General features: G+C 55.6%; 1 protein-coding gene across 2 annotated transcripts in view; it reads left to right on the forward strand.

The window, feature by feature from the left end:
• Positions 1 to 954: 954 nt before the first annotated feature.
• Positions 955 to 27,794, forward strand: part of LRRC56 (leucine rich repeat containing 56) — a 53,790-nt gene continuing 26,950 nt past the window's right edge. The window contains exons 1-6 of one of the 2 annotated variants that reach the window (XM_056801055.1): positions 955 to 1,132; positions 19,561 to 19,737; positions 20,459 to 20,546; positions 21,136 to 21,196; positions 24,595 to 24,691; positions 25,442 to 25,639. In XM_056801055.1, coding sequence (XP_056657033.1) covers positions 19,573 to 19,737; positions 20,459 to 20,546; positions 21,136 to 21,196; positions 24,595 to 24,691; positions 25,442 to 25,639 — 609 coding nt within the window. In that variant the 5' untranslated portion in view covers positions 955 to 1,132; positions 19,561 to 19,572. The remainder of the gene's footprint in view (positions 1,133 to 19,560; positions 19,738 to 20,458; positions 20,547 to 21,135; positions 21,197 to 24,594; positions 24,692 to 25,441; positions 25,640 to 27,794) is intronic. The other variant, XM_056801054.1, reaches the window with a different exon arrangement.

Consider the following 27,794-nt stretch of genomic DNA (forward strand, 5'->3'; position numbering starts at 1 on the left):
TGTATTGGCCAGGCCATGGGGGTCGAGTGACTGGCCCACGGTCACCCAGCCAGGAAGTGTCTGAGGCCACATTGGAACCCAGAACCTCCCTTCTCTAGGCCTGGCTCTCCATCCCCTGAGCCCCCCAGCTGCCCCTCTCCTTCCATTCTGAAATGAACAAGGTTCGCTTTTCTGCCCCTCCCCCCCCAGCAGCAGGCGCGATGCCTCCCGGGTTCCTCTGCCCGCCGTTCTGGCCGGAAGGGAACGGGGCGTCCGGCACACTGCCGAATGGCAGCAGATCCCCTTCCCAGATCCCCTTCCGTGTCCCCAGGTCCGCCCGTGGCGCCCCAACCACACGGCCCTTCCCAGAAGCCCTGGCCCCCGCCACCTTCGGTCTGTTCTTCCAAGAACGTTCTCTGGCTTCCCGATTCAAGGGAGTTGGAGTCTCCCCTTCTGGTTCCCTCACAGCCACCCTGGAAGGAGGAAACAGAGGCAGATGCTAAATGACATGCCCAGGGTTACTCGGCTGGATTTGAACTCGGTGCCCCTGCCACGGCGCCCCGGAGAAGTCCCCGCTAAGAGCCTGGAAGCGAAGCCCCAACGGTCGGGCGGCTCCTGGCCCTTCCGGGCTGCCATTTCCCGCTTCAGTGGACCGAGGCTGGGGCAGTGAGCGCCGGAGGAGGGGCTGATTGTCACGTGGGGGCTTCTCGGAGCCGCGGCTGGCTTCGGGCCTCAGGTCCTGCTCTCGAGGCAACGCTCCGGTGTCCGGGCGGCCTGAGGGTCCTGGGAAGCCCCCCGCCCTCGAGTTCTCGGCCTCGAAGGAGACCGAACTACGCAGTAGGAGGAGGGGCTGCCGCGGGCGAATCCCCAGCTTTAGCGCCGGCCCGGAGCTCCTCCCCTCCCTGGCTCTGGTTCTGGTTGGCCCGAGGGCGGTGTCCTAGCAACCATGAATAGGGGAGGGCTGGGCGGGCGGCGGAGGCGGGGAGCCGGGGGCTCATGAATATGCAATCTCTGGGTAGCCCCGCCCCCGTCGCCACGGAGACAGCTCCCACGCGCTGCCTGAAGTGGCCCTGCCGAGGCTGCTCGGGCCCAAGAGGGGGCCAGGGGTGGGGGGGCCCCGCCCTGGGCTGTGAGAGGAGCTGAGGTGGCTGAGGTAAGGCGGGGCGCGCACCCTCCCACACCTGCCCCAGGGGACTCCCCCAAAGAGACAGCAAGGCCCCCCAGGGAGACAGAGGCCCTCCCAGAAAGCTCTGGGAGATCCTCAGAGACCCCGCCCAGTGCACCCCACGGCTCTAACGGGGGCCTAGAAATCAGCCCCCGGGACAGACTAGAACTCGGGGCCGAGGGCCCTCCCCCCTTCCCGTGGCCACACCTTTGCAGCCTTCCTGGCCGAGGGTCCCTTCTGTCCTCGAACTCAGAGCAGCTCCTGGGGCAGAATCGGGGCCTCAGCACTATGCGGGGCCTGGGCTGGGCTGGCGTGAGCCGGGGTGTTCCTGCTGCCTGTGGCTACAGCAGCTCCATCACACGGGCCTACATGAGCTGCGGAGCAGTTATTAAGCACCTACTGTGTGCCGCATCCAACAGGACCCAGAGGTGGCGCCGTCAAGGCCAGCCACGTGGGGCGGAGCCGCAGGGGGTGGGCACAGGGAAGGCCGAGGCCATGGAGGCGCCTGGCAAGAGGGGAGAAGGGGCACCCTGGCACAGCAGAGAAGGCTCAGAGGCAACGAGCTGTGCCCATGGGCTGGGTCTGCGCCCCGAGCCACTGAGGGCCTGGAGGGGCAATGGTGGGGGCGGGGTGGAGGCAGAGCTCAGCTTGGGACCTGGGGAACCCACAGGGTCCAAGGCCCACACTGAGAGCACCCAGGGGCCCTGGTGGAGGAACAGTCTGGAAGGAAAGTCTGGGCTCCCCCTAAGAGAAATGCTAGGTGACTGGCTGACTGTCAGATGGCTCAACAAGAACTGCCAGGAGCTCAGAGACCCCCCAGATTATCAGAGGGTCTCTGGCAAAGGATGGGCTTGGCAGCTGGGCTTCAGCCGCTTAAGAAGGAGAGGAGGCACCTAGGTAGCTCAGTGGATAGAGAGCCAGACCTAGAAACACTGGGTCCTGGGTTCAAATGTGGCCTCAGCCACTTCCTAGCTGTGTGACTTTGGACAAGTCACATAGCCCTCTTTGGGGAGCCCTTACTGGTCTTCTGCCTTGGAACTGAAACTCAGAATTGATTCTAAGATGGAAGGTGAGGGGTTCAAAAAGCATCATGATGGTGATGAAGATGATGGTGATGGTGATGGTGATGATGGTGATGGTGATGATGTTGGTGATGAAGATGATGGTGATGGTGAGGTTGGTGATGGTTATGATGATGGTGATGGTGGTGATGATGGTGATGATGGTGATGGTGATGAAGATGATGGTGATGGTGGTTATGATGATGGTGATGAAGATGATGATGATGGTGATGAAGATGATGATGATGGTGGTGATGAAGATGATGGTGATGGTGGTTATGATGATGGTGATGAAGATGATGATGATGGTGATGAAGATGATGATGATGGTGGTGATGAAGATGATGGTGATGGTGGTGAAGATGATGGTGATGGTGGTGATGAAGATGATGATGATGGTGATGAAGATGATGGTGATGGTGGTGATGATGGTGATGGTGGTGATGATGGTGATGGTGATGAAGATGATGGTGATGGTGGTGATGAAGATGATGGTGATGGTGGTGAAGATGATGGTGATGGTGGTGATGAAGATGATGATGATGGTGATGAAGATGATGGTGATGGTGGTGATGATGGTGATGGTTATGATGATGGTGATGGTGGTGATGGTGATGGTGATCCTAAAGCTATTGCTGCAGACATTTTTCCTGGTTGATTCTGGGGTGTGAATCCATTTTGTCCCCAAGGATAATGTTTGGGGAGACCTTGCTCAGTGCCCGGCCCCCAGTAGGCATCGACTAACTGTCTGATTCCCCTCGTTGCCTCCCTTCCCAGGACGGAGAGCTTGCTATTCACGGTAGCCCCAGGTCCTCCTTTCAGTGAGTGGCCTGCTGGAACTGAGGGGGGTTCCATGGTGGGGATCTGACCCTTCCTGGGCCCCTGATTGGCTCTGGCCCCGCAGATCGGAGTTCCTTGGGGTTCTCTGGCCCGAAGGCTCTACTGACCCATTTCTTTCCTCTTCCGGATCGCAGGCGTCTCAGGCGTTCTTGCTTCACAGGATGTGGCAGAGGTCAGCTCCAGGGGAGGAACTGGCTGTTCCTGGCAGGGGCAGCCCCTCCTGCCCAGCTCACCCTCACCCACATTCCGGACTCTGACCTCACCTCCTGGCTGGCAGGCTGGCCCTGCTGTTGCCACCCTTTGTTCCCTCCCACACGGTCCAGGCCCTGGTCATGTCACGCCTGGAATGTTATTCGAGTGACTAACCAGAAGGGCTGTGTGTGTGCCTCAGGTCTCTGCCCTGGCCAGCCCACCTTTCTTCCATAGCTGCCAAAGCGACCTATTACACCAGCCACAGCCACGCCCCAAGTGCTTCCAGTTCCTCTGAGATCTGGTGGTAGCTCTCGCATTCAGAGCTCTTCCCTGGCCCCTGCCCATCTCCCTGCTGCTCCCCCTCCCCACTGCCTTTGCAGGCTGTGGTCCAACCACACTGACTCTTTCTCCCATTCAGGACTCCCCATGCCATCTCTGCACCTCTGCTCTGGCTATGCCCCTACCCGAAAGGTGCTCACTCCCCCCTCACCTAGGCCCCCTTTCCCTGGCTTTCCTCAAAGGCTCAGTTCGGATGCTCTCTTCTCTATAGGGTGCCACCCCCACCCAAGCTCACTTCATCTGGATCTCTGCTGTGTCTGTGGGTATGAACATGGGCTCCCAGAATCACCCAGCAACTGCTTGAGGTCACGAATTCATTTTGCTGCCTCTTTGTACAGTGCCTGCACACAGTAGGTGCTTGAAAAGTAAATGTTGCAAGTGTTTTGATTGCCAGAAAAATATCATATAGAGTAAGGGTCTCCAGAAGAGCTAGATTTGAATCCTGCCTTAGCACTTCCTAACTGGGTGACCTTGGGCAAGTCACATCGCCTCCGCTGCCTCAGTTTCCTCATCTGTCAAATGAGGATCATTGCAGCATCCCTTGTTGCAGGACTCAAATTGAGGGGAGGGCTGGAAAGTGTTTCGAGAACCTCAAGAGATCTGAGAAGTGATAAGCAGTTCTTGGTTCCCTGGTTCTTTCCCTCGGTCAGTTTTCTTTTTCAGCCTTATTCCTGATGTTCTTGGCTCTCCCCCCACCCCCGAATTTTGTTAGCACTTTACTTCTGTGGAAAAGTCTGTGACTATTTTGATTGGTGTGGAGGAAGCTAGTTTGGGCAGAGTTGCCACCTCGGAAATGTTCCTGCCCTCCCCACTTAGAGGGAACAAACCTACTGAATTCAATTCACCAGAAATTGATGAAATGCAGATTATGTGCCAGAAGCTGTGCTGGGCCCTGTGAACTGGAGGCAGAAATAAAAACCCAGACCCACCCTCTGGAAACTTCCATTCTCCTGGGGTGGAGTGGGCCAGAGAGGAATGTAGGGGAAACAAGGCTCCATCTGGAGTGGGAGGACTGGAATCCAAACCCCGTCCCACCACTAACCACTGGGACCTTGAGCAAGGAGACTCAGCTCTCCGGGTCTCTCTAGGTTTCTTCTTCTAGCTTAGGAGCCTCCCTCGATACCATATCATGGGCAAGAAGGGACCTGTGGGTAGGATTGAGAAGGGCACCTTTAAGACTGGACTGAGGAGCTGGACTTTGGAGGGAGGGAGCGACCTGGGAATGGGAGAGAAGAGCAGGAGATAGAATGTTGGGTGCTGGAGATCCAGGAAGTCCTTTTCCAACGGGGAGGGCATGGCGGGGAGGAAGGTGACCTTTTCCACCTTTTATTCTACACTTGACTTCTTTGATTCATGGCCCTTCTATGCCTTGGCACCTTCCTTAGTCTCTGTGTTCCTGTTTCCTCTTCTAAATGCTTCCTTGCTATTGTGTTGTCCGGCCCCCAGAAGGCCATAGGATAGAAGCATTGCCTCCCCCCCCCCCCCCAATCATGGAATCTTCTTTCCGGATCTGCGGCCTCCCAGGGTTCTGGGTGTGAGTTGTCCGCAAGCCGTCTAAATCTGATTCTCAGAGGTGGGATGCTGTCAGTGGAAGCACCATAAGCACTGTCTCAGAGGCAGTGGCCCCTCTCTTACTACTGGAAAGGTCCTGCCTCCCATTATGGACTGCGGCACCATGGGAACATTCTTCAGAGGGATCCCCCAGGATGAGGTTGAGGTTTCCTCCTTTCGGTCCCTCTGATTGCCACCTCTTCTTCCTGAGAGACTAACGAAGTTCTTTTTCCTCCCTTGTTAATTATTGACTGGGGCACCCCCACACACACACACACTCTCCCCCCTATCTGTCGTCCTTCTCTTCTCAGCAGCTCTCCAGCCCACCTTTCCATCCCACAGAAGCAGCGTTTCAGCTGTGGCGATTTCGGTCTCTTCTCATCTTCACTCTTCCCTTTCAGCTCCTCCTCCGGTGCTTGTAGATGTCTCTGTCACCTTCACAGGCATCTTTCTCTTTTTTACCCAGAGTGATCTCCTTCCATCCCTGAGCCTTCCTTGGTGGCTGGGTGGGTTTACCCTTCCCCGATCTCTGTTGTCTGGGGCATTTCCAAAGCAAACAATCTGCCGAGGTCCAGTTTTCTTTTCAGCAATGCTTCAAATGCCTCTTTTTCATTGAATGTCTCATCTTTTTGGTGGATGATTAGGCTCAGCTTTGTAGGCTATTTCACCTGGATTGTATCTTAAGCTCCTTTACTCTTTGGAACATAGTATTCCATTCCCTCCTATGGTTTCTGGTGGACGCAGAATAATCTTGTGTTATTCAAATTTCCTTTCCTTTATATTTGATGGTCTGCCCTCTGCAATGACATATACATTTCTGTTCCCAAGTATCTGGGTTGCACAGTGGTTAGAGAGCTGGGCCTGGAGTCAGGAAAACCTGAGTTCAAATTCAGCCTGAGATACTTACTAACTGTGTGGCCTTGGGAAAGGCACTTAACCTCTGTTTGCCTTAATCACTCTAATGTCTTTGGCAAGATAACCCCATGGGCAACATGGCAATAAAAAATCAGACACTACTGAAAGCCCAAACAACATTTGTCTTTTTTTTCCTTTTTTAAAAATTAAGTTTAATTAATTAATTTAGAACATTTTCCCATGGTTACAAGATTCATGTTCTTTCCCTTCCCCCACCCCCCAGAGCTGACAATTCCTCTGGGTTTACACGTGTCATTAATCAAGACCTATTTCCATATTATTGATGTTTGCACTAGGGTGATCACTTAGGGTCTACATCCCCAATCCTATCCCCATTGAACCATGTGATCAAGTAGTTGTTTTTCTTGTGTGTTTCTGCTCCTCTGGATGTGGATACATTCTTTCTCATAAGTCCCTCAGAATTGTCCTGGGTCATTGCATTGCTACTAGTAGAGAAGTCCATTAAGTTCGATTGTGCTACAATGTATCCGTCTCTGTGTACAATGTAGTCCTGGTTCTGCTCTTTTCTCTCTGTATCAGTTCCTGGAGGTTGTTCTAGTTCACATGGAATCCCTCCAGTTCATCATTCTGTTCAGGACAATCAAATTCCATCCCCATCAGATACCACAATTTGTTCTGCGATTCCCCAATTGAAGGGCATCCCCTCATTTTCCAATTTTTTTTAACCACCACAAAGAGTGTGGCTATGATTATTATCTCTTTGGGGTACAAACCCAGCAGTGCTATGGCTGGATCAAAGGGCAGACAGTCTTTTAGCACCCTTTGGGCATAGTTCCAAATTGCCCTCCAGAATGGTTGGATCCATTCACAACTCCACCAGCAATGCATTAGTGTCCTAATTTTGTCACATCCCCTCCAACATTCATTATCTTCCTTTGCTGTCATGTTAGCCAATCTGCTAGGTGTGGGGTGATACCTCAGAGTTGTTTTGATTTGCATCTCTCTGATTATAAGAGATTTAGAACACTTCTTCATGTGCTTATTGATAGTTTTGATTTCTTTATCTGAAAATTGCCTATTCATGTCCCTTGACTATTTATCAATTGGGGAATGGCTTGATTTTTTTGTACAATTGGTTTAGGTCTTTATAAATTTGAGTAATTAGGTCTTTGTCAGAGGTTTTTGTTATGAAGATTTCCCCCCCAATTTGTTGCTTCCCTTCTGATTTTGGTCACATTGGTTTTGTTTGTACAAAAACTTAATTTAATGTAATCAAAATAATTTATTTATTTTTGTAATTTTTTCTAACTCTTTCTTGGTTTTAAAGTCTTTCCTTTCCCAAAGGTCTGACAGGTAGACAGTTCTGTGTTCGCCTAATTTGCTTATAGTTTCCTTCTGCATGTTCAGGTCATTCCCCCATTCTGAGTTTATCTTGGTATAGGGTGTGAGGTGTTGATCCAAACCTAATCTCTCCCACACTGTCTTCCAATTTTCCCAGCAACATTTGTCTTTCCAAAAACCCTCCTACCTGGCATTTTCCTACCTTTCAACCTCCTTGTCCCTCAGGCTCTCCATGTACTTGTGATTCAGTGACCCTGGCCTCTTGGCTGCTCCACGAACAAAAAAACTTCATCTTCTGACTCCGAGCATTTTCTCTGACTCTCTGCCATGCCTGGAATGTTCTCTCCTTTGTCTCCTGACCTCCCTCCAGTCCAAACTGGAGTCTCACCTTCTTCAGGAAGCCTTCCTCAGTGTCCCTCAATCTTACCTAGTCTTTAGCATGTGGTTTCCCTCATGAGAGCTTGCCTCTTTCCCCTGGGCCAGATTGGGGGGGGGGGATGGGCAGCGTTGAATTCTGTTGCAAACCTGCTTCCTGCTTGCCCTGATGCAGGGTGGTAGTGGGGCCAGAGATGGGCAGGGCTGTGGCCTGTGGGGGAGTTCATGAAGCATTAGCCTTCTCTGCTCTTTGTCCTTTGGGTTCTCTCCTCCTCGGCAATCTTGGTGTCGGAGAACATCACGGAATTGGCTGTATCTCTTGGACGTGAGCCCCATGAGCTTGGGCCACGAGGCCTAGTCCGCCGCCATGTTGGACACATCAGAAAGGTGGGCTGACAGCAGGCTGGGACAGGCCTTAAATGCCAACAGTTTGCCAAGAGCAGTTCAGCAGGGGAGGGGAGGGGAAGGAGAGACAGAGACTTACCCAGAGACTCACATCCTTGCAGGTACTTGAGACCTTTCATGCAGGAGAGGGTCAAAGGGAGGGCTATGTGGGGAAGTCTACTAGACAGTGAGGGAGCAATCAGAAGCCTCACCCCAAGGGTGTCATGAGTGCAGGGGAAAGAAACTTGTCTCTAAAAGAAGAGATTTGGGTTCCAATCTTGCTCTGGCACAGAAACTCCCCAAGCCTCCACCTCCTCATCTTCAAATAAGGGCTGGACTCCCAGCTCCAGGGCTCTGATGGAAGTGAATGATGAGCTCTTATTGGCCAAGTCCGGTGGCCTTTTCTCCGTCCCCATTCTCCTTGGCCTCTCTGCAGCTTTTGGTACAGTGGATCCATCTCCTTCCCAGGAATAGTCTTTTCTCGGGAGGTTTTCAGGCCATTGCCCTCCCTTCCTTCCCCTCAGACCTCTCCTTTTCTGGACCCTCCTCCAAATCCCCCCCTTGAGCCAGAGGTGTTCCCTCAGGGTCCTGTGCTGGACCCTCTAGACTACTTCACTTGGGGATCTCATCAGCTCTCATGCATTAATTTACCACCTCTGCACTGATGATTCTCACATCTACCTCTGCTGCTCCATCCACCCTCTGCTCATCTCTAATCTCCCATGTCCAACTGCATCTCATATCTTCAACTGAACATCCAGAAGACATGTGAGATTTAAACGTGCCCCAAACATATTATCTTCCCCTGGGAGCCCTCCCCTCCCTTCCCCATTACTGTCAAGGGCAGCAGCTTTCTCCTAGGCCCTTAGGCACACAACCTAGGAGACCTCTTGAGGTCCTCATGTGCCCTCCAAGGCTCGCCAACTTCACCTTTGCTTTATCTCTCCAACACCTGTTTCTGTCTTCTGACACTGTCAGCCCCCCGCGTGAGTCCTTGTCACCTCTTGCCTGGACTACTGCAATAACTGCTGGGGGGGGGGCTGCCTCCTCAAGCCTCTCCCCCCTCCAGTCCTTCCTCCATTAGACCTCCAGAGACAGTCCACCAAGCCATCCTTTCCCTCCCTCTCTGCCCCCTCCTCAATCAGCTCCCTGGCTCCCTCCCAACTCCAGGATCAAATATAAAATCCTCAGCTTTCATCCTTCACCTCCCCACCCCAAATTTTCTCATCTTCTTCTGCTCTCCCCTCCCCCAACACTGCCAACAGAGACACTGGCCTCCTTGCTCTTCCTCAGGCAGGCGACCCTGCTATGCTCCTCTGGAATGCCTCACACACACACACACACACACCCCTCCTGGCTCGCCTGGATTTCTTCAGTTCTCAGTGAAAATCTCTTCTCCAGCTTTTCCTGCCCATAGCTTGTTTGACTCATTAGACCAGGAGCTCAGGGTGCTGGCATGTAGCAGGCACCGAAATGCTGTTGGATGGACTGAATGGCCACGCAGCCCCTACCAGTTACAGTTTAACCAGCAAGAAGACTGTAGCCTCCGGGGAGGGCGTCTGTGGTCATAACTGGGGAAAACCAGAAGAGTGGGGAGAAAAAGATAGGGCTGAGCAGACCTGGTGCTTGATTTGGGGCAGAGAAAGCCTTAGAGTCTAGCTGTCATCTTTTCCAGATGAATTCTTGCTGCATCAGATTTCCTCTCCATTTGGTGCTGACTTTTCCAAACCCAGATATGACTTTGTTTTCGTCTGTTCCTTTATCTCTTCTCTCACATTCCGACCTATTAAAAGCTTCCCAGAGTTTGATGGTCATTCAGTGTGCTCACTACCCTCCCTGCTATATAGCAACTGAAATTTGTCTGTAGTCCTCACTTGTCTGTTGGCAGAGATCACTTGGAAAAGTCGTACCCTTGAGAAGTTCCTGCTACATCATGACAGACTTTTGTACTCACCCGCCATTGCCTGTGTTTTCATCCATCTTCTCTGTATCTTTTTACAAATGAAACATGAGGGGCAGCGGGGGGGGGGGGGGCCACAGTGGAGAGAGTGCCAGACTTGGAATCCGGAGGATCTGGCTTCACTTGTGTGACCCTGGACCAGTCATTTAACTCCAATTGCCTTGTTTGAAACTCTTTTAATGCTTGGTTCCCTTGATGATTTCATTGCAATTGCTTCTTTTTTGTCTTCTTTCTTTTCTTTCTGTGAATGTGTTCCACAGTAGCAAAGACAGAGAGATGCCGCCTTTGACAGAGCACCCAGAGTGCCTCAGACATTAAGACTGCAGGGGTTTGTGGGAAGAAAAAGTGGGCAAAGAAAGCCACAGGAGGAAGGGAAATTCCAGCGGCGCCAGTGCTCCTAGATGACGGAGCCCGGTCTGAAGCGGGCAGCGCTGGGGATGATGCGGAAGGTGAAGAGGGAGCCTGTGATCCCTTGTGGGTGAGCACCAAGTCGGGAGAAAAAGGCCGCTCTTCAGCCCTCGTCCGCAGGAGGCAGATAGAATGTGGGCTCCGCTCGCCTCCCTACGAGAAGGCCAAGCTGATAGCTGGAGGTATTGGGGACTTGGCGTCCAAGCAGGGGCTGAGACCCTGGGTCAGTCCTGGGCAGGGCTGTGAGAGCACCGGGTTCTTCCTTTGGCTTGTTGCTTCTGCCTGGAGTATTCCAAGAAATCTCTAACTGCGTTCAAGGTGTGCTTGCCTCTGGGTTTCTCCAGATGGGAGTCACAGGAGCCCTCCAAAGCTCTCGGGGCCCTAAATGACGGCCTCTTATTTCAGCCTCCTCCCAGCTCCGACTCCCTGAAAATACCAAACATCTAAAGGGCTCGGGAGGTTGGGGAGCTGAGCCAGTCCTCCAAGAGCCCATTCCACCACCCTAGGGAGGTAGATGCGAAAGTTGCCAGAAGAATGCGGCTCCCGGCAGTATGAGGAAATGATGAGCGAGTTCCAAGTGTCCCGTCTCCTGGAATGTGGCTCCCGTCCTCCAGACACAGAGGCCAGTGAAGGGCAGAGAATGCCCCCAAAGGCTCCCCCAAATGTGCCTCAGGCTGTGTGCTCCTGAGCCGGTGGGAGTCTCACCATCATCCCCTGGAGGGTACACGGAGGAGGAAGGGAGAAATCGGCCCACCCTAACCTAACCCTGCTGGTGGGTCTGCAATAAGGCATAGCCCAAAGCTGAGAAGGGATGGAGACGGGAGGAGAGGGAGAGAAAGGAAAAGAGGAGTTGGAAGGATGGGAGAGGCCGGAGAGTGAGGAAGAAGAGAAGGAGTAGCATGTAAGACAGACGCCCGCCGTGGCTCAAATACCAGCGCAAGGCCAGCAACAGCGGAGTGCAGGTGTTCGTTTTACTTGGGGCTTCTTAAGGGAAGAATAAAGCAGTGTTTCTGCGAGTCCAAACAAGACAATTGAGTCGCACCAGGGCCTGAGCTGGGGCCACCCCTTCCTGTCCCAACCATCGAGACCCCAACTGGAATGCCCGAGCCTTTGACCTGCTTGTTCTCGAGCCTTCCCAGGGTGCCCTGGGTCAGCCCCCCTCCCGGCCACCAGCCTCTGCCTCTCTCCCCCACACCCCTGGGCTTTCTCCGGGCTGGACAGCCTGCTCCCCTTCAGGCCCACCCAAATTCCTGGCTCTTGTCTTCTGTCCAAACTGACTTGCGCCATGCTTCAGCACGCTCCAACCTGAGAGCCAGACCTGTTAGACTGCTCAGGAATCCCCATCCCCATCCCTTTCCCAAAGTGGGTCGGGGAGAGCCTTGACCAATTAAATCGCCGGCCTGCCTCAGCGGACCTCTCTGCCTGGACTCCTTCCTCAGTACCAGAACCTAGGCCTTGTCGTTGCACAAACCCATTCCCCACCCCCATGGCCTCCCCCCTCCTTTCAGTGGTGTTGCTCTCCTCCTCCTGTGCTCTCTGGCCCTGCCTGCTCCGTCCTTGGCAGGTTTGCTTCCCTTGTCCTACCCCTCCCCAACCCTTCTGGCTCATGCGAAGCCCCGGCTCCCCTTCCAGCGCTGGCTGCGCCTCCACTCCTTGTCGGGGCTCCCTAACCCAGGTGAAGGGTGTCAGGCTCTTCCTTGCTTTCCTGGGCCCTCCATGTCTGTGGTGATCTCCCCATGTCACTGTGCCCTTGCGAGCTTCTGCTACTGCCCAGGTGGGAGAGCCAGGAGCGGGTGCTGTGGTGGGGGGCGCATTCCTGCCCGACTTGCTGGGGTCGCTGGGCAGATTGTTTTTTTGGCTCTGCATGCATTCATCCAAACCTCTCCAGGCTTCTTTGTACCCAGGATGCGCTTCGGCTCTCCCTCATCCGTGGGCGTTGCTCAGCTTTCACAGAAAGTGCAGCTGGAACTGTATCTTGTTGTATGAGGGCCTTCTTCTCCCTGGTGGCCTCCTAACAGGGTCTCTGGAGCAAAGGGCGTGGGTCTTTTAGTCACTTTATTTCCACGGTTCCAGATTACTTTCCAAAATGGTTATCGTCATAGAAACAACTGGGTGGCTCAGTGGACACAGTGCCTGGCCTGGAGTCAGAACGGCCTGATTTCAAATTTCAACTCGGACACTTACCAGTTGTGGGCCTCTGTTTGCCTCAGTTTCCTTAACTGGAAAATGATCTGGAGAAGGAAATAGCAAACCATCCCAGAATCTTTGCCAAGGAGACCCCAAATGGGCTCAAGAAGAGTTGGCACACCCCCATGCAGATAACACATATGTGTATGGATATAGATACATGTATGTATTACCAACTCTTCTTTTAAAACCCCAACCTTCCGTCTTAGAATCAGTACTGTGCTAGGCAATGGGGGTCAAGGGACTTGCCCAGGGCCACACGGCTAGGAAGTGTCCGAGGGCAGATTCGAACCCAGGCCCTCCCCTCTCTGGGCCTGGCTCTCTATTCCCTGAGCCCCCCAGCAGCTCCCTTGTTACCAACTCAGCAGAGACAAGTGATGCGAGGTGGTCGGTCTTTCCCACTCGCCTGCGTCTCTCTGTTCTAGGGGCCTTCCTTTGATTTGGGCCTTTCTAGTTCCCAGAGTCCCAGAATCTGCCTCTTCTCTTTCCCCACCCGGCCCCGAGCGGGACCATCGCTTCACGGCTTCATCTGGGCCACGAGGGCCGCGAGCCCTCCACGAGGCTGCAGGCGCCCTTCGGTCTTCCTTCGCAGTTTTCTCTCCTCTTTAAGCCCCTCCAGAACCCCGGCGGGCGGGTAGGCGGGTAGGCGGGTAGGCGGCGCTTTCCTGGCAGTCCTCGGCCTGGCTAGCAGTCCATTCGCTTCCCTGCTTAGCTCAAGGAGCCCTTTTCCTTCTGTCGCTACTTTGTCCCGTCTTTGTGCTGCGGAAATCCTTTCCCTGATAGATCTGACACTTCCTTCTCCTCTGATGGCACAGCTGGGCCCTAGAGCTGCCTCAGTTTCCTCCCTCAGAAAGCAGTTCAGTCAGTCAGCTTGGGAAGATTCCCTTTTCACTGACCTGTGTCTCTCCTAAAGGATCATGGGAGATCGGTCTGGCCCCTGCTCTCTGCAGTCCCAGGTGGGGCCGAATGGAGCCACGTGTCCTGCCAGAGTGGTGGACCACGGAGGAGAGGATGCTCGCTTTGCTGCTGCTGCCCCCGCCCCCAAGGCTGGTCCTCAGTGGGGTTCTCAGTGCCTTATGTGTGCAGACAACCAGAATTGCCCCCTCTCCTCTCTCTGTCTCTGTCTCTATCTCTCTCTCTCCCTCTCTCTGTCTCTGTCTCTCTCTGTCTCTCTGTCTCTGTCTGTCTCTCTCTCTCTGTCCTCTCTCCGTCTCTCTGTCTCTCTCTGTCTCTGTCTCTCTCTCTGTCTCTGTCTCTCTGTCTCTCTCTGTCTCTCTCTCTGTCTCTGTCTCTCTCTCTGTCTCTGTCTCTCTGTCTCTCTCTGTCTCTCTCTCTCTGTCTCTGTCTCTCTCTCTGTCTCTCTCTGTCTCTGTCTCTCTCTCTCTCTCTGTCCTCTCTCCATCTCTCTGTCTCTCTCTCTGTCCTCTCTCCGTCTCTCTCTCTCTCTCTGTCTCTCTCTCTCCCTCTCTCTGTCTCTCTCTCTGTCTCTGTCTCTCTCTCTGTCTCTGTCTCTCTTTGTCTCTGTCTCTCTCATGCATAATGTGTATTTGGGGGGTGTTTGGGGGCCCTTCACAAGTCCGCCCTCACCTCCCTCCACAGCCTGAATGCAGGTGGCCCCCCTCCCTCGGCGCTCTGTGCCCCCGTGTCTATGCCGTTGCCCCGGCCAAATGCTCTACTTGCTTGGGTGGCCCCCAGAGCCTTTCTGTCCCTCACAGGCTCCTGTCGGTGGCACTTCCTGTCTGAGGTATTTCTTGGTGCGCCCCCTCCCCCCAGTTGCCCTGGATTTATTCTGCATTGATTTAGGTGTCGAGCACGTTCTATGTTTCCCCTAAGTCTGGTCCACGGTTCTGGGGGGCCCTGAGGGTGGGTCCCCACCCATTGTGCCCCCCCTTGTGGTTCGGTTGCATCTGATGGGTTTTGACCCCGCTGGGGATTTTCCTGGCAGACACTGGAGTGCTTTGGCCCTCCCTTCTCTAGCCCATTTGACAGATGAGAAAACAGAGACAGAATGGGATAAGTGACTTGCCCAGGGTCACGCAGCTAGCACGTGTCCAGGGCTGGATTTGAATCCAGGCGATGGCAGGGTTGGACCGGAAGCGGAGGAGGCGCCCTCCACGGCTGGGCAGAGAGCCTAGAGCTGCCTCCCTGCGCTGCTGCCTTTGGAGAAGAGGCCGGCGGGGCGGCCGGTGGGGAGGCCCTCACTCGGGCCCTTCAAAGCCACGGGTTTCCGCTGCTCTTTGGAGCCCTGAGAGCCGCCGGAGGGGCGGCATGCCGGGAGCCCTGTGGTCGGGGGGTACAAAGCTGCCCCGCGCCGGGAGGCTTCCTCGACAGCAGTGGGGAGCCCCGAAGCTGCCGGGCTTAGAAGGGAAGGTCACGAGCCCAGCCCGGGGTGGGTGGCCCCCCCAGATGTCCCAGAGGGCTTGGCTGGCCTCGGGGTGGTCAGCGCAGCGATGGACCTGACAGCCGCCGGCCAGTCCATGTCCGGGCAGAGGGGGGAGAGAACGAGGGCGGAAACGGCCCTTGGGGGGGCCCCCGATTTAGTCCGGCGCCCCTTCTGCGCCCTCCCCTTGTCCCGAGAGGCGCCGGCCAGCCCCCGCCCTGCCCCACGGAGGAGGAAGTGGCCGGCAGGCTCGGGCACGCTCGCGGCTCCTCTGGGAGCCCCGAAGGCCTCTTGTCGGGGAAGGAGGGCCCTGGAGGGGCTCCGCCCGCAGCCCCAGCAGCTTGTGCCCACCTCAGGCCATGCCCAGCCACGCCAGGGGCTTGTATTGGCCCTGTAAAGAAGAGCACTTGGGCAGCGCCAGGCTGTGCCAAGCACTCTATAAACAGGACGGGGTCTCCCTCGGGCCTTCCAATAGCCGTGTCCTGAGGTAAGCGCTCTTATTGCGCCCATTCTTCAGCAGAGGAAACAGAGGCAGACAGAAGTGCGGCGGCCCCCCAAGGTTACGCTGCTAGTAAATGCTGAGTCTGGATTTGAACTCGGGTCTTCCTGACTCCAGGCCTGGGCTCAAACCTCCCTTCCTCTCCTGCCAGTGCGTGATAGCACCTCCAGTTTGTGCTGTACGGATCTTGTTGTACCTAGTGGTGGGCACGTTGTATTGGGGCTGGGAACCCCTTGGAGGCAGGGATTACTGTTGCCCTTTTTATGCTGTCCAGCTGTCCCGGGTGGGTCTGACTCTTCCTGACCCCATTTGGGGTTTTCTTGGCAGAGGCACTGGGGTGCTTTGCAATTTCTTCCCCCAGCTCATTTTACAAATGAGGAAACTGAGGCAAAGAGTAGGAAGCAGCTTGCCCCCAATCACACAACTACTAAGTGTCTGAGGGAAGATTTGAACTCCAGGCCAGGCGCTTTATCCCCAGTGGCACCACCTAGTGGCTTCCTGTTGATGGAGGTCTCATTCTTGAATCTGCTTCCCCGGGCTTTGGGAACATCGTCCTTCCTCCTTTCCACCTCTTGGAATAGGCCCTGACTCTCAGCATCTCCTCCAGAGCCCTTTCCAGCCCCCCCCCCCCCCCAGCTCTAGCTTTGTTTTCTGGGTTTTGTTGGGGCCACAGAAACGCGCTGATACAAGCAGCAGTTCCAGGGACTTACCTGGGACGTAACTGTGCCACCCGCGGGTGGGCGGCGTTTCCTGAGTCTTTTACTCCTCGGGTTTCTTCCCATTTCCTTATGGCTTTGCCCGGCCTTCAGCCGCTAGTGGAGAAGCTCCCCCTCGCTTTGCACCTGGCTCGATTGAGAAAGCTTCTAGTGGGAGAAAGTCTGTTTCACAGAGTTCCCCCCTTTGATACCCTTCTACTTAGCGCTGTTCACAGACACAGGTACTACCAGGTCAAAGGTCATTCTGGATCCACTTTAGCCATGAGGTTCCGAGTTTTCCCCAGGAGTAATCACTGACTCTTGCCACAAATCCAATCTGGTCATAGCGGATACCCTTAAAAAAACCCTCCCCTTCCATCTTGGAGTCAATACTGTGTGTTGGCATGGTCAGGGCTAGGCCATGGGGGTCAAGGGGCTTGCCCAGGGTCGGCCAGATCGGAACCCAGGACCTCCCGTCTCTAGGCCTGGCTCTCCATCCACAGAGCCTCCAGGCTGCCCCCATGAATACCCTTTTTAATCTCTTGCTAGCGCCTCTTGAATGATATTCCTGATTTTTACATTGAGATTCAGGTGACGTGGCTCCATGACTTAGTCTGTTTTATCAGTTTTGAGCAGTGTCGAAAAGGTGACGACTAAAATATATTGAACAGACGTCATCATTCATTGCCATAGAATGCGGAATTCCAAGGCCAGAGGCTGTGGTTTCTGTTGAGAAGTGCCAGGTTGGCCAGATGACTTCTGACCTCTCTAGAACTGCTAGACAACCCGTGTCAGGCCGATGACCTCCGGACCCTAGACTTGCCGGCCCCGATCTCAATTCCAATAAACCCCAAACTCCAGACTTCCTCTGTTGAAGACTTGGCCAACAAGATCCGAGCTCGCCGTCTAGGCCCATGATGGCGAACCAGTGGCATGCGTGCCGGAGGAGGCACTCAGAGCCCTCTCTGTGGGCACGTGCCATCGTCCCAGCAGAGTTCTCCAGAGTTTGTTACTAGAAAGTCAGAGGGACACGGGGCCTGACTGCTCTGCTTCCCCTCTCCACGGGCACCTAAGGACATTTCTCATGCCACCTGCTTCTCTGAAAGGTTTGCCATCACTGGTCCAGGCCAGCTTCTGCTGACCATCCCAAGTGGATCTCTAGGAGGAAGTGCTTTGTGCCGTAGTGTCAGGCCTTGTTTCTTTAATAGGCTCTCACGTTGCAATTGGGAATGAGGTTTTGCTTCTTCAGCAGGTTTCGCCCCTGCTGTTTAACCCCTCGCCCTGCTCTCTCTGAGGGGCCGTGGTGGCGTTTCATGGGGGGGATTCTGGCCCGCAGTATCAGGACCGTATTTATTTCAGAGAAATTTGGCCTTGCTTTCTTTCTCTAGTTGTGTGAACAATTGAAGTCACAGCGGAGGTTTTTTCCCTAGAGATGTTTGAGAATTTGGGATAGAGTGAAAGAAACCCTGGCCTTGGAGACAAGAAGGTCTGAGTTCAAATCTTGCCTCCGACCTTGACCTGCTGCAAAACTCTGGGCCTGTCACTTAACCTCAGCTGCCTCTTCTGCCAAGAGAGACACAACATCTGTTCTTGCTTTGAATCCAAGATCCTAGGAATTTCCTTGGAAATCTCTGCAGACCCGCGGGCTGTGCTGCTACGTTGTGATTCCTGTCTGTTGTAGGGATCGAGCTATCAGCTGTGTGTGTAAATCCTCCTATTTGCTGGATCCGTAAATGTGTGTGCGAGTGTGTGCGTGCACGTCTGTGAGTGCGTGTGCATGCGTGTGCGTGTGTGCGTGCATGTGCGTGTGTGTGCATGCATGTGCATGTGTGAGAATCTGTGTGTGCGTGTGTGCGTGTGCAAGTGTGTGCCTGTGTGTGCGTGCGTGTGCATGTGTGTGTGCGTGCATGTGCGTGTGTGTATGCATATGTGCACGTGTGAGAATGTGTGTGTGTGCGCGTGTGCGAGTGTGTGCGTGCACGTCTGTGAGTGCGTGTGCGTGCGTGTGCGTGTGTGCGTGCATGTGCGTGTGTGTGCATGCATGTGCATGTGTGAGAATCTGTGTGTGCGTGTGTGCGTGTGCAAGTGTGTGCCTGTGTGTGCGTGCGTGTGCGTGCGTGTGCATGTGTGTGTGCGTGCATGTGCGTGTGTGTATGCATATGTGCACGTGTGAGAATGTGTGTGTGTGCGCGTGTGCAAGTGTGTGCATGTGTGAGAATGTGTGTGCGCGTGTGCGTGTGCTGGCTTGGGAGGGAGGGAGCCTCTGGCTGACTTTGAATGGCTCCATTTGGGGCTGCCACAGGCCTTGGGTTTGTTCGGAGCCTTTCCCAGCCCAAGCCGGAGTCAGGGCGGCCTCTGCTCTTCCGAGTGTGGCCGGCAGGTGGCGCTGGCTGCCCTCCCCGGCCGGGGGCCAGAAGGAGCCCGTCTGCCGGGACGAGGGCCTCCTCGGGATGGGGCTTGTCGGCCCATGGGGGGAGGCGAGGCCGGCTCCTCTGGCCAAGCCCCCCCGGATCGCTGAGGCCCTCTTTTCAGGGGTGGATGGGGATCTCTCCTGAGTGGGAGGCCATCCCGGTGGGCTTCTCGGAGGCAGGGGACGGGCTCCAAAAGGGGGCCCTTTGAGGCGTCTCTGCAGCTGGGTCCGTTCAGTTTGGGGAACCCAAACACACAGTTGGGTGGACGCCGCAGTAAGCTTGGCCCACTTCCAAGCCACGTGAAGCTAGTTCAGGCCCTGAAGGCCACCCCCACCTCCGCGGGACACCCTTCCCTGGGGAACCCCGTCGTCTTCCCGACTTGGGAGCCGATTGTCTTCTGACCTTCCGGTCCGGTGGCTCCCCTCCCCCTTCCCCGACGCAGTAAGCACTTTTGGGTGGGTCCTGTGTTCGACTCACGCGACACGTCTCCACACTGGTCACGTGGAGGAAGGGACGACAGGAAGAGGAGAGCAGGCGGGAAATGGCCGCCAGGGTCTGCCCGCAGGCCCTTCGGGGTCTTTGCTCAGGGCGTCCCCACCCTTGGGTGCTGCCTTCGCCCTGCAGCGTCCGCGGGCTCTTGCCTCTCCTGCCTCCTCGTGGCGGCCCGGCGGGGCCCCTCTGGACGGGCTTGGGCCCCCGTGACCCCGGGCTAAGGGGTTCTCGGCCATGCCCGAGGGGACGGCACCCACATCGGGCTGCTCTGACGAGGTGCAGAGTCCTGGCTGGAGGGGTGACGCTCCGGGTTCGAGTCTCGGGCAGGCCCTGGGCCGCGCTCCTGGCCTCCTGCTCCGGTTCTCCCGTGAGCCTGCTTCAGCCGGGGGGCGCCCAGGCAGGAAGTCCCCCCCTTGTTCCAGCAGAAGCCCAGCTCGATGGAGCCTCCTTGGGACGGCGGCCAGCGAGGCCCGCGGACGGGGGCCGCCGGCGTGCGGGTGACGGACGTGAGCTGGCGCGGCCGGCAGAACCCCCGGCCCCGGAGCAGGGCCGGCGGCGGCGCCGAGACGCTGATGGACGAGTACCTGTCGCCGGCTCGGCTGGTGAGCCCGGCTCGACGCCTCCCTCCCTGCTGCAGAAACCTGCGCCGGGGGCCTGGCCTGGGGAAGGGGGGAGGCCGGGAGGACACCCCCCCGTCCCATCTAGGAGCCGCGCTCGGACGCCACCCCGAGGAGCCTTTAGCCCGGTGCCAGCCGCCCCGCCTCAGCCAGCGAATCCCTGGAGCCCGGCTTGTCCGTGCCACGCTCGCTCCTCGGGGGCAGCCGCGGTCGGGGCCTTCTCCTGACCCATCTCCAGACGGGCTCCCGCCCGGCCCACAAGCGCCTGGGCCAGACAAGGGTGCATGAAGGAAGCCTGACTCGTGGGGGCACCCCAGGGGGCACTTGGAGCTCCACTCCCGGCAGCAGACCTCCTTTCGGGGCCGTGGCACCCCGAACGTGGCACCCCGAACGTGGCGCCCTGAACGTGGCACCCCGAACGTGGCACCCTGAACGTGGCACCCTGAACGTGGCACCCCGGGCTCCACCTGCCTCCTCTTTCCGTGGCAATAACGGAGACGCCTTGAGGCGTCTCCCAAGGGGCCACGGATGGGGGGGCTGCCGGAGTGGCGGCTTGACCCACCTGGGTGTCTGTCTGCCTCGAAGCAGAAGGCACCAAAGGGAGGTTGGGAGGAAACTTGCCCAAGGCAGGGTGAGTGCTGGGGGGTGTCAGGGAAGCCAGGCTGCCCGTCCCAGCTCCCCCTCCCCCTCCTCCTGGCTTTTGCAGAAGGCTCTGGCTCAGGTGGAGGATCTCCAGGACGTGACGATGCTGGAGATGTGTGTGGACACCCGCGAGAACAGCCTGGGGAACTTCGGTAAGCAGAGCCTTGGGTGCCCCTGAACCCCCCCTCGCACAGCCTCGGAGGCAGGGTGCTGACTCCTTGGCCCCGGGATCTTCTTCTTAGGCCTTCGCCTTCTATCTCAGAATCCATTAGTTCAGAGTAGTCATGGCCAGATTCGAACCCAGGACCTCCCCTCTCTGGGCCTCGCCCTCAATCTGCAGAGCCACCTAGCTGCTCCCCTGGGCCTTGGGCCCCGCCAGGGACCACTGGCTGTACATGTGTGCAAACCAGCACCTAGCCTGGCTCTAATGTGCACCCGGGTAGTCAGTCAACAGACAGTGATTACGCCCTTCCCAGAGCCCAGAAGGGGCGCGGCCCTCCCTGCAGGACCCACCTGGGGTTTTCTTGGCAAGGATCTCCCTCTCGGCTCATCTGACAAATGTGGAAACTGAGGCCGAGGGGCCTCGGGCTCCCCCTTAAGGCTTCCTGCCTCTGGGCCCAGCACTGCCCAGGAAAGGAGGCCAGGGAGCCTCAAAGCCCTGGGGGCCGCCCAGGCCCTCCCTGCCCCCTCCTGGGGCTGCCCCTGCTGCCTTCTAGCCTGGCTGGTCTCTCCTGTCCGCAGGTGTCCACGTGCCCAACCTGAGTCAGCTGAAACTGAACAACAGCCTGCTGTCTTCCATCAGGTAAGGCCCCCCCCACGGCCCGGCCCAAGCTTCTTCCCTTCTCCAACCTCCATCCCCGGGAACCCAGGACCGAGAGGCCCCTCTGCCAACCCCGGCTTCCCTGCCTGGCTCCGGCCTCCAGAGAAGCCCCCGCGGCCTCGGGTTCCCTCCAGAAGGGCTGCCACTCACCCACGTGACGGCTTTCCTTCCTTCCTTCTTTCCTTCCTTCCTTCCTTCTTTCTTTCTCTTTCTTTCTTTCTTTCTTTCTTTCTTTCTTTCTTTCTTTCTTTCTTTCTTTCTTTCTTTCTTTCTTTCTTTCTTTCTTTCTTTCTTTCTTTCTTTCTTTCTTTCTTTCTTTCTTTCTTTCTTTCTTTCTTTCTTTCTTTCTTCCTTCCTTCCTTCCTTCCTTCCTTCCTTCCTTCCTTCCTTCCTTCCTTCCTTCCTTCCTTCCTTCCTTCCTTCCTTCCTTTCTTTCTTTCTTTCTTTCTTTCTTTCTTTCTTTCTTTCTTTCTTTCTTTCTTTCTTTCTTTCTTTCTTTCTTTCTTTCTTTCTTTCTTTCTTTCTTTCTTTCTTTCTTTCTTTCTTTCTTTCTTTCTTTCTTTCCTCCTTTCCTTCCTTCCTTCCTTCCTTCCTCCCCCTCCCTCCTTCCTCCCCCTTCTTCCTTCCTTCCTTCCTTCTTCCTTCCTTCCTTCCTTCCTTCCTTCCTTCCTTCCTTCCTTCCTTCCTTCCTTCCTTCCTTCCTTCCTTCCTTCCTTCCTTCCTTCCTCCCTCCCTCCCTCCCTCCCTCCCTCCCTCCCTCCCTTCCTCCCTCCCTCCCTCCCTCCCTCCCTTCCTTCCTTCCTTCCTTCCTTCCTTCCTTCCTTCCTTCCTTCCTTCCTTCCTTCCTTCCTTCCTTCCTTCCTTCCTTCTTTCCTCCTTTCCTTCCTTCCTTCCCTCCTTCCTCCCTTCCCTCCTTCTTCCTTCCTTCCTCAAGTCCTGCCTGGGAACTGATGAGAAGTCTTGGCTCCAAGGCAGAAGAGCCTAAGGTCTGGGCAAAGGGGTTTGGTGACTTGTTCCCACTAGGAAGTGTCTGAGGCCACTTGGGAACCCAGGACCTCCCATCTCTGGGCCTGGCTCTATCCACTGAGCCTCCCAGCCACCCCCTGGAGCTCTTTCTTTGGTGGGGGGAGCCCCGGCCAGTGGCCCTGGGAGCCTGGCTGCAGGAGGAGCCGTGCTCTAAGAAATGAGGAAGGGCCGGGCTCAGGGAAGGCTTTAAAAGCCAAGCTCAGGGCTTGGCTTTGAGCCTGTGGGCCACAGGAGGCCCCTGCAGGTCAAGCTTGGACTCAGAGCAAGAGCAGCTGCTGCCGTGGCACACAGGGAAAGCAGCAGGGAGCCGCGGTGTCAGAGGACAGGGCAGGGGCAGCTAGGTGGCTCAGTGGATAGAGCCTGCGTTCCAATGTGGCCTCGGGCCCTGCCTAGCCCTTGCTGCTTCCGAAGGAAACAGGCTGGCTCCGGGCCGCGCTGAGACGCCTGGGTCCCGGCTCTCCTCAGCGGCAGCACAGAAGGGTGGCCGCAGGGAGGCTTGGGGGGAAGCGCAGCGCTCAGGTGGGCCATCCTGGGCTGAGGACGGCTGCAGGAGGCCACCAGAAGAGAGGCCGGGCTAGGCAGAAGTCTGAAGGGGGCTTGCAGAGACGGTCACTGGAACGGTCTGGGAGGAGGAGACGGCGCAGCCCGGAGCCTTCGGGGCTCTTCCTGGACAGCCGGCCTGCTCGGACCGGCATCCCCCGGAAGATGGAGGAGACGTGGGCGGGCGGGCGAGCAGGAGGAGAACCGGAAGGGAGCAGCGTCTCCAGCGCCCGAGAGAAGAGGCAGCACCAAGGGCTGCCTGGAAGAGGAGGCTCCCCAACAGGCCCAACCGTGGGAATCCCCAAGAACCCGGCTGCGTGGCCGAGAGGGAGCGGAGGCCCCGAATGGACGGGCCTTCTCAGAAAGGGAGGGCAGCTGGCAGCAGGGTGGGAGGGGGAGGCCAGGCTCAGAGGAGGAGCCGGGTAGAGCAGCCCTGCTGGAGCAGGAAGGAGCAATGGTGGCAGATGTATGTATGGGAGTGTTGCGAGGAGCAGAAAGAGTTCACAGCCAACGGCCTCCGTCTTCTCAGCTGAGCCGGCGGGGCTTGGGAGCCATGGGAGGTTGAGGAGGGATGAGGAGGTCTCCAAGAGCTGCTGGGGGGGAGGGGGAGTGAGAGGATGAGGCAGGACCCAGGTGAAATTCCTTATGGACCAGTGCAAACGCTGCTGTGGGATCAACTTCCGAAGTGCCAGGGCGGCGGTGGGGGGGAGAGGGCTGGCCATGGCCTGCTCCTTCCACACCACAGAGAGGGCCCTCCCCTTGACCCTGCCATTGCCCGTAGTGCTCCACCTCCGATCACACTCTGCTGTCGTCCCATCTCTCCCTCTGCTGTTTCTTCTTCCCCATGATGACCTGCAAACGCTAGGCCCTACCAAGACAAACTGAGGCCCGATATCCGTTAGGAAAGGCTTCTTAACAGAGAGAATTACCATTCCTGAGGTGGCTGCTGACGCCCGTCTCGGGAGGCCTTCAGGCACGGACCCCACCAGGGATCTCCCCGAGGGTTTCAAGTTTTCCTGCATGGGTTGGAGCAGAGGCCACCCTCCAAGCTCCCAGCTGTGCGCCTCTTACCCGTGACCTGTCATGCCTGTGCTTTCCTCCGTGGCCTATAAATCCAAATCTCAAATTCAGACCCCTTCTTCCTATCACAGCTCCCCTCCCGAATCTGCCTTCAATGGGCGGCAGCAATAAAACACCGCCCCCCCCCCCCCCGGCCCCTGCTGGTTTTCCTGCCCGGACGTGATCACCTCTGGCCAGGCTTACCCTATCCCTTTCCCAAGATCATCGGACCCAGCTGAATCCCTCAAAGGGGCCAATAGCCTTCTGTTGAAGTAGGTTCTGGGAAGTTCTCTGGGCCCTAAGGGGGCAACATCTCTCCTCAGGCAGCAGGCGATCCCTGAGCATCTCTCTTCTTGGAGGCAGCTGGGCCTGGATTAAAAAGATCTGAATTAGGGGCAGCCTGGTGGCTCAGTGGTGGAGAGCCAGACCTTGAGACGGGAGGTCCTGAGTTCAAATGTGGCCTCAGATACTCCCTAGCTGAGTGACCCTGGGCAAGTCACTTCACCCCCTTTGCATGGCCTTTACCGCTCTTCTGCCTTGGAACCAATATACAGTATTGAGTCTAAGGCAGAAGGTGAGGGTTTAAAAAAAGAAAAAGATCTGAGTTCAAGTTCACGGGCCTCAGCCACTTACTAGTGTGGCCAGTCACAAACCTCTGTTCGCATCCATTTTCCTCTCTGCGCCTGGAGGCTGAGAATTTGGGAGAGAAGGGCCTTGGCTCACTCACAGAGCTCCCTTCTCTGATCTCTTGCAAGGGACCTGGGCACATCGCTGGCTCGCCTGCAGATTCTGTGGCTGACTCGCTGCGGGCTGGCCGATCTGGACGGGATCTGCTCCCTTCACTCACTAAAGGTAGTTGGCTCTGACTTCCTTCCCATAGGCCGGCCAGGAGCCTCGGCGTCCCCCAGAAACCAAGGCGGGATGTGGGGTTCTGTGGTCTCCCGGTCTTGGCGCCCCGAGACCGTCTCTCTAAGCTAAAACAACAGAAGTCGGCGAAGATGCAGCCAACGCGCCACTCTAGGGCTTCCTCCCTCCCTCCCCCCGGGGTCCGGGTGCGAGCTTCTGCCAGGGAGGGGAGAGGCCACGTCCTCAGGAGGGACTCCTTGCTAAGTCCGAGGAGATGAGGAGGTAGGAGGGCCTCGAGGTCTTCTGTAACCCTAAACAGGCTTTGGTCCCCCGATGGGGTCCAGGACGGACATCCACCCTGGAAGAACCCGTTCCTCCTCCGTCCACACGTGTGGACTGACCCTTGTGGACAAGATCCGAAGCATCTCCCTCCCCCACACGACCGGGCAGGACCTGCTTCCGCCCTGGGCCTCGCCAGGCCCTCCTGGGATTGGCTGCCCCTCAGGACGGGCGGGGGAGGGGGATTTAAAAGGTCCTGTAAGCCCAGTTTGACTAAGTGGCTCTGGCAGGGCCGCCCGCCAGTTAGGAAGCGGGAGTCCTCCAGCGCTCCAGGGTCCTGCCGTCGTCTTCCCTGCCGTCGCTCTCCTTGTGTTGGGCTCAGCTCGTTCTAGGGAGAAGAGTGGAGACGCCTGCTTCTGGGGGCATCGTCGGGCCTTCCTCCTCCACCCGGGCTCATGGCTCCCTCCGTCTCCCCAGGAGCTCTACATGTCCTACAACAACATTTCCGACCTGAGCCAGATCTCTCTGCTGGAGCACCTGGAGGTTCTGGACCTGGAGGGCAACAATATCGAGAACATGGAGCAGGTGCGCTACCTGGGCCTCTGCAAGAAGCTGAGCATGCTCACTCTGGAGGGGAACCTGATCTGCCTGAGGCCAGAGCCCGATGCAGCTGAGGTGAAGTCCTGGGCCCCCCCCTCGTTTGTCTGAGGGCCAGTGGGGGGAGGGAACAGCTTTGGGCAGTTGGGAAGGAGGAGCCACGCCAAGATCCGGCCCTCCCTTTGGAAGGGGCCTTCGAGGCTTGTGTCCGCCTGCAGTGACTCCTCCCGCCTCACACAGCAGGGCTCATTCCTCAGGTCTGAAGGATTCCATAGAGTCACATCTCTGGGAAAAAAAAAGCCTTCTGAGCCCCCACTAGTGTGTCTACCTTTAATAGTCAGCCAGAGAACATAGTTCATAATACAGGCACTTCATGAAATGGTAGAATAAGAAACAGCAACCGGCCATTTCACGCACTTCGCTTCTGACCACCACCTCCCTCAACTTGTCCTTTTGGCTGCTAGCCCATCCCTTCTCCTCCTGCTTTCTTGGAGGGTCAGAATCTTTCTATACCCAAACAATTGCATATGTGCCTCTCTCCTTGCGTCCAATTCAATGAATGTGCTCCCCTCTCCACTGCCCCTTCTTCCATTCCACTGCAAAAGCTTTTTCATTCCTCTTTTCTAGGAGATACTTTCCCCCATTCCATTTTCCCTTCCCCCTCCTCCCATTGCATTCCACTTCTTGATTTATATCCTATCCTATTCAACTCGCATCCTCACCCTCTATGTACACTCCGGATAGCCCTAAAAATGACAAAATTCTTTGATGTTCCAGGAATCATCTCCCCATGTAGGTATGCAAACAGTTTAAGCTTATTGAACGTCTTTAGGTTTCTCTTGCCTCTTTTCCTCTTGAGTCTTGTATTTGAGAAGGAGATTTTCCATTGGGCTCATTTCATCTAGAATGTCTGAAAGTCCTCTATTTCATTTGAACACCCATTTTTTCGCCTGAAAGATTGTGCTCCATTTTGCAGGTAAACTGATTCTTCATTATAGTCCCAGCTCCTTTGCCCTCTGGAATATGCTCTTCCAGGCCCTTGTGGAAGCTTCTAAGTCTTGTGGTATCCCGAGTGTAGCTCCGTGATATTTGAAATGTTTCTTTCTGGCTTGCAATATTTTCTCCTTGCTCTGGGAGTTCTGGAATTGGGCTATAATATACCTGGAAGTTATTCTTTTGGGAGCTCTTCTGGGAGGTGGTTAGTGGATTTTTTCCATTTTTATTTTCCTCCTGGTTCTAGAATATCAGGGCAGTTTTCCTTGATAATTTCTTGAGAAAGAGAGAATGTCGACGCTCTTTTTTTTAGTCAGGTAGAACAACAATTCTTAAATGATCTCTCCTGGATTCATTTTCCAGGTCAGTTTTTTTTTCCAATGAGATTTCACATTTTCTTCTTCTTTTTTTCCCCATTCTTTTGACTTTGTTTGTTTCTTGCTATCCCGTGGAGTCATTAGCTTCTACTTGCCCAATTCTAATTTTTAAGTCATGATTTTCTTGAGTGAACTTTTGTACCTCTTTTCCATAGGGTCAGTTCTCTGTTTTAAAAGTTCTTCTCTTCAAGACATTGCTGTATCTTTTTCCATGTGTCCTATTTTGCTTTTTATGAAGTTCTTCTCTTCATTGGATTTTTGTGCCTCTTTTACCAAGTGGCCTGTTCTGTTTTTTAATTGTAATTTCTTCTTTAGTTTTAAATTCTTCTTAATATGAAGATCTTCAGTATTTTTTGTCTCCTTTACCAAGCAGTTGACTATTTTTAAAATGATTTTCCTGTATTATTGTAATTTCTTTCCCCAATTTTTCTTCGCCTTCTCTGAAGTGATTTTCAAATCCTTTCTGAGCTCTTCCATTCATTCTTTCTGGGCTTGAGAGCAATGAACATTTTTCTTGGAGGCCTTGGATGGAGCACTATGACCTTTGTTTTCTTCTTCTGAGTTGGAGTGGACCCTGTCGCCAATCTTGACGTTCTACGGTGAGCTTCTCTTTTTGCCTTTTTCTTTTCTTTGGATTGAAAGCACTGTTCAAGTCGGGCTCTGTAACTCAGCGAAGGGAGCGCTGCTCCAAGCTGCTTTAGAGCTGGCGCTGGGGATCCAGCTGCTTTTAGTTCTCCCAGGGGCCATGATGTAGGGAGTGCTGTGCTTAGTGCTCTCCCCATCTGAGCTCTGGCCTGGGGGTGACAACAAGCGCCCTTTACCCCGTGGAACTGTGACCGGGGTCCCTTGCTCCCTGCGGCTAC

This window comes from Monodelphis domestica, chromosome 6 (assembly GCF_027887165.1).
Source record: "Monodelphis domestica isolate mMonDom1 chromosome 6, mMonDom1.pri, whole genome shotgun sequence".
Taxonomy (NCBI): domain Eukaryota; kingdom Metazoa; phylum Chordata; class Mammalia; order Didelphimorphia; family Didelphidae; genus Monodelphis; species Monodelphis domestica.